The sequence below is a fragment of the Bos grunniens genome, chromosome 21 (assembly GCF_055505025.1).
Source record: "Bos grunniens cultivar Pamir isolate PY7600 chromosome 21, Bosgru_T2T1.0, whole genome shotgun sequence".
Taxonomy (NCBI): Eukaryota; Metazoa; Chordata; class Mammalia; order Artiodactyla; family Bovidae; genus Bos; species Bos grunniens.
In genome coordinates this window covers 42,759,504-42,765,503 of record NC_141185.1, presented here as the reverse complement: position 1 = coordinate 42,765,503, position 6,000 = coordinate 42,759,504, and the positions used below count along the sequence as shown (strand labels likewise).

General features: G+C 64.3%; 1 protein-coding gene across 1 annotated transcript in view; it reads left to right on the top strand.

Annotated features, from left to right (window-relative positions):
- Nucleotides 1–727: 727 nt before the first annotated feature.
- KLF13 (KLF transcription factor 13) overlaps nucleotides 728–6,000 on the top strand; it is a 37,897-nt gene continuing 32,624 nt past the window's right edge. Inside the window, exon 1 of the mRNA XM_086364173.1 lies at nucleotides 728–1,866. Within this exon, the coding sequence (XP_086220299.1) occupies nucleotides 1,266–1,866 (601 nt within the window). The 5' untranslated portion in view covers nucleotides 728–1,265. The remainder of the gene's footprint in view (nucleotides 1,867–6,000) is intronic.

Here is a 6,000-nt window from a genome sequence, read left to right as displayed (position 1 = left end):
TCCGGTTGACCCAGGCTCAAGGGCAGTGGGGCCGGGCCCAGTTCCCGGCTGCCCGGGACGATCGAGAGCTCCGGGTGCCTCCCGTCAGTGCATCCCCTGCCCCACCCGAGACCCCGCTCCCTGCTGGGCCGCGCCAAGCACCAGGCTCGGCAGGGGAGGAGCTTGCAGCGGGCGAGCGGCCCGAGTCTCGGGGCGCGGCCGCCCAGGAACCCAGCTTCGGCGGGGTGCGGCGGGGTTGTTCCGAGCTGGCCGGAGCGGACACGCCTCCTCGCTGGGCACCTCACTCGGGAGGGGAAAGGGAGAAGCGGAGGCGAGCCCCGCAGGGTGCGCCCACCCGGCGCACGGCAGAGGCGGGGCGGGAGGGACAAAGGGGCGCCCTCCTGAGCGCTCGCCTCCGCGCCGGGGTTCAAAGCTGTCACCGTACAAAAGCTCCAGCAGGAAAATACCCCGCGAGGTCCCAGCCGCTGAGGGGTGGGGGAGCGACCGCGCGGCCACGCCCCGGCCTGCCGCCCTCGGACGTGGTGCGTCAGCGTGCCCGGCTCACAGCTCTAATTTCCGCCCCTCCTCCCGCCGCCAAGGGGGCACGCCCATTGGCACGCGCAGGCCCCTAGGCCGAGTGGGAGTCTCTCACTGTGAGGATTGGCCGGGCCGTGTACCCGCGAACCAATGGCGCCAGTCCTTGTCCTCAGCCACGCCCCTTCCCCAGAGGCGGGCGCGCGACCGCTCCATCCCGCCGGTGCGCGCTCCGGGATCCCCGCCCCCTCCGCGTGCGCGGCTCCCCGCCGCCGCCACCGCCGCCTGTAACCTGCGCCGCCAGGATGTGGCTGGGGGCTGACGTCGGGTCCAGATGTGGCCCCGGCCCCGCCCACCCCCGGGGCCGGGCCGCCCACACCGAGCCGCGGCGCGCACGGCTGCTGTCCCGCCTGCCACAATGCGCGGCGAGGCTGCGGCCGCGACTTGGCGCGGTTGTCCCTAACGTCGCCGCTCGGCATCCTTAGGATAGGCCGCCCCTGACGTTGCGCGGGGATCCCACTCGCCCGCGCCCCCCATGCGTTCACTCTTCGGAGCCCAGCCGGGCGGGCGCCTAGCAGACGCGGAGCCGCGCGGGTGACGGCAGAGGCGGCTGCGCGCCTAGCCCAGCCCGCGGAGAGGGCGCGCCTCGCCCCCGCCCCCCGCCCGCTCTCCGGAGGCCGTGGGTGCGGATGCGCCGCTGACGACTCGCAGCAACCAGCAGTGCCGCCCGTCCGCCGGCTGGATCCCGCAGCATGGCAGCCGCCGCCTATGTGGACCACTTCGCCGCCGAGTGCCTCGTGTCCATGTCGAACCGCGCGGTCGTGCACGGGCCGCGGGAGGGGCCGGAGCCCGGACCCGAGGGCGCGGCCACTGTCGCCGCCACGCTGCCCCGCGTCGAAGAACGCCGCGACGGCAAGGACAGTGCCTCGCTCTTCGTGGTGGCGCGGATCCTAGCGGACCTTAACCAGCAAGCGCCGGCGCCCGCCCCGGCGGAGCGCAGAGAAGGCGCCGCGGCCCGGAAGGCGAGGACCCCCTGCCGCCTGCCGCCCGCGCCGCCACCCGCCCCCGAGCCCGCCTCCCCCGGCGCCAGTGGCGCGGCGGCCGCGCCCCTCAGCCCGGCGTGGAGCGAGCCCGAGCCCGAGCCCGAGCCCGAACCCGAGGCGGGGCTGGAGCCCGAGCGAGAGCCGGGGCCCGCGGGGAGCGGCGAGCCCGGCTTCAGACAAAGGGGCCGGCGGGGCCGAAGTCGCACCGACCTCGAGTCCCCGCAGAGAAAGCACAAGTGCCACTACGCGGGCTGCGAGAAAGTTTACGGGAAATCCTCGCACCTCAAGGCGCACCTGAGAACTCACACAGGTCAGTGGGGCGGCCCGGGAGCCCCGAGCAAGCGACCCGGGGGCAGTACTAGTGGCCCGGCCACGCCCCCGGAGCCACCAGCTGGGTGCGAGGGCGATCAGGCCGGGAACAGTCGGGGCCTCGCCTCTTTCCCCGTGGCTCCGGGCTGCGGGCAACCCTGCGCGCCGCGCGAGGCGGGTCCGTGCGCTGGGAGCCGGCACCCGCCCGGCGACCGCGCCCCCGCCGGGCACGCCCCCTCCTCCGGCGCGCTCGGGCGGGGCCGCGGGGGCGAGTGTCGTCATCTGGCCCGGGGGCGGGTACCCCGCCCAGGCCCGGGGGCGCGCGGGCAGGTGCGGGCGAGCTGGATGGGGGTCACTGGTGGCACCCGGGGAGATTGGCGGCCCGGACGCCCGGGAGCCGCGGGGAGCGGGTGTCCTCTCCTGGCCCCTCCCCCGTCGGTCGGGCGCGCGCTCAGCAGGGGCGGGCCCGGCTCGGGCGCGCGGCGGGCGAAGTTCACGCGGGGACAGGGCTTTCTCCAGCCACTCGGCACATTCTTCGCTCTCCTCTTCCTGTAATTTTTCCAGCGCTCTAAGGTTTAATTTGTCGAAACCGGAGCCAGAGGGTGCCGACGCGGGGGGCGGTCCCGGGTCCTCGTCCGGGGCTCTTTGTGGGAGCCCCGCCCATCCGGCCGGCGGGGGCGCGCCGGACCCGAGGGGCTCCTTGGGGCCGCGGCGCTGTCTCCCGAAAGGAGCGCACTGCCTTCTGGCCGCGGATCTGTGCCGCCTTCCTCGCGGCCTCGCTCTCACCTGCGGGGGCCGGATGCGGGCGGGCAGCACCTGCACGGGGGCGGGTGGCGGGAGCCGACATTCTAGGAGCCCCGGACCGCCGCCCGCCCCCACCCTAGGGCAGCATTTTCCTCTCGCGGGCCCAGGACTTTGTCGTAGATTCCTCTGTAGTGGTTTTCTGTCTTTAAACACAAAAGTGGAAACAACCTTTCAATGGATGGCATGCTTTCTCTCCCAGTTTGGTTTAAAGAATTGTGTATTTCCTCTGAGCCCGCGCGAACTCTTCTGGACACAAGTCTTCCACTTTGGGGACCGGTTCAAAACTCTCATACGATTAACCTTGTTTCAAAAGTTGAGGCGTCTCATTTGTCAAACAGTTCACAAGCTGATTAAATGACTAATTTAAAAGCCGCAGTTTTCAAGGATCTAGAGCTGAAAAGCTTTTTCTCCCGATAAATTTGCAAATGAACCGCCCCACGGTCTGCAGGTGTTAGGAACCTCGTATCTCACGAACTGCACCCCCCACGCCGGCCCCGCATTTCTGGTCCCGCGCTATGACCGCTCAAACCGCTTGGCAGGTGGTGGGGTCGCGGGTGAAGGTGGGGCCATTTCTAGGCTGAGTCAGAATTCGGGCTGTGTGGACTCCGGGGTGGGGACGTTGTTGCAAGAGTGGGTGTGGTCGTGGGGGAGGGGCCACGCTGGATTCTGAGCCAGGTGGACCCCGTCCCCTAGTAGCGGGGCCGCGTTTGGTTTGTGGCTGGAATTGAGCACTCGGTTGAGAGCCAGGCCAGTACCGAGCAGGGGACTGTATTGGAAAAGCTTTCTGAATCCTGTGTTACTGTGGCCTCCCAACCCGGTAAAGAGTCTGCCTGCAGTGCGGGAGACCCGGGTTCGATCCCTGGATCGGGAAGATCCCCTGGAGAAGGAAATGGCAACCCACTCCAGTATTCTTGTCTGGAAAATCCCATGGACGGAGGAGCCTGGTCAGCTACAGTCCATGGGGTCGCAAACAGTCGGATACGATTGAGCGACTTCTCTCTCTTTCCCAACCCGGCAGCATCCGGTAGCCAGATTCGCGAATTTCGGAGGGATCGGCCCCGGGGCGGGGCTCGCCCGGGCCTCCGGCTGGGGCTGCCTTCCGGATTACCTCAGGCCCCTGAGCCAGGCTGCCTGTGCCCTACGCGGCACGGGGCAAGATGGCTAGATGTTTAGGGCAGGGGCGCTGGGAACCCGCGCCTTCGCAGTGGGGCGGAAGCCAGCCTCTCCGTGGTGCCTGGAAGCCAGAACAGGATGAATCCATTCTTTGGCCTGCAATGTGCTAGTCTGTTCATTCTTAGAGCAGGGAGCCGGCCCCGCCTTCCAGGTGTGCAGAAACTCGAATCTCTGCCTCCAGAGCAGATCTCCAAGTCAGGAGTGCACAGGGTCCCCTGGGGCCTTTAGAAATGTAGGTTCCTAGGTCCCAGATGCTGACTGCAATTTAAGGGATCCCTCCAGATGCATCTGCTTATGAACTAAGGACCTACCTGTGGCCCAGGGCACCTTCAGGAAGCCTGAGCCCAGGTGTGCAGAGCATAAGTAACTGGTGATCATAGAGGGCATAGGGGCAGCCCACAGAAGGGAGAGGCTAGGCAAGCTGGCTGCAGGGGCTGACTCAGAGGCGATTTGCGAAGACCCAGGAGGCAGACCCTGGTTTGTGGGCTCCCAGAGTGTTCTGGTGGGGAGGGTCTCTGCAGGCAGTGACTCAGGTTATGCTAGGCCTTTCAAACTGTTGGGACGCCCTAACAATAGTGATTGTATGGTGGGGGGCGTGAATACCAATATGACTTTAGCCAAGGAGGCAGTTGGAAGGTTGCTTTGCCTAGGGACTGATTTCCATGCCTCCTTGACCACCTGGAAGGTCTGCAGGAAACGGGTGTGCATATGTGAAAATCCTTTGGGAGGTCCTAAGGTCAGCTTTGACTTCGATTTCCCACCACCACCCTGACCAGCTGCATGGAAAGAGCCGCAGTTAGCTGTGTGGCAGTGTGGTCCCCTGTTACATTCCCCACTGGTCATCCTCAGGACTGATGACCTGCTGTCACCTTTAGGTAACTGGTGTTAGAGCATGCGCATGCTAGAACAAAACACACGATCATCTTTGCAACTGAATCCCCTTACTGTTGATCATAACTTCCCAGCCCAGACCTGGGAAGTTTGCTTAACCTCACTCTGGGGACTCCCTAAACCAGGAGCAGATTTTCTTGGAGTCTGAAGGGCTTTGATTTGAAAATTCAAGGACTTGGAGAAGGGAAGCACTGGATCCCTCTGAGGACACCCCCAAGCCCCTCTACCTGGCAAAGTCCCACATGGAAGGGTTCCTGCCTGCTGGGCTTGGTGGAGCTCAGGCAGAGTGGGCCCAGGCTTTCTTCGCAGACACATCCTGGATCCATTCTTCCCTGTGGGTTCTCACAAACAATTGTTTTCAGATAACCTTTGTACCCTATTCGCCCTCCAGCGCCAGCAGCCAGAACCTCTCCTTGCACCCTGGGCTGGGCCATCTCAGCAGGTCTGGGGGGCCTGGCTAGAAAGGTGGATCCAGCCCCGCCTCCTGCAGTCCCAGAGTTAGTTGCTCCTGCTCACCTGGCCTGTGTGGGATGGAAAGTAGAGAAGGTTGCATTGTCTCAGCCATTTCCTGTGATCACTTGGGGCAGGGTTTGTTTAAAATTTATCTTGACCCCCTGAACAAGGGATTTGATCCCCAGGGCCGTAACAGGGGCCAGGATTTATTCCTAACTCTCCCCTGACTTGAGCTCTGGCGTTAGAACGTGGTATTCCAAGCACACTGCCTGCCTAGACCCCTGGCAGGTGCTCCCCAGGCAGCTGTGTTGGGAAGGCAGCCTGTCAGCGTGGAGGGTGGCTGCCAGGATCTCCTTCACCCAGAGCAAGCCACGCTGGCAGAGGGCCAGCACTTTGTCTGGGCCACAGCCAGGCCAGTATCTCCCGCCCCTGCTCCCCCACAGTCCTAGCCTGCCAGTCGGCCTGGTTGTGAAACTCTTCAAACAATGCAGAAGTGTACAGGCAGAATTCATGAGCCCTCCCGTCCCCCAGCTAGCCACTGTTACTCTTGTTATAGATACATTTCTTTCCAGACTCTTTTAATGCATTTTTGTGTATATACACATGCCTGTTTATCCACGGAGTAGGTGATTTGAAAACACACATGTAGGATCCACAGAACACATCCAGTCAAGGCTTTTGTCCTGTGTGTTTGCTTAGGGAGGCAGCTTCATTCTTTTTCCTGGCTGCCTCATACTCCAGTGTGCAGCTATGCGGCGGTACTCTCAGTCACCCAGCCTCTTACTGCAGGCACAGCTGTGCTGCTTTTCTCATC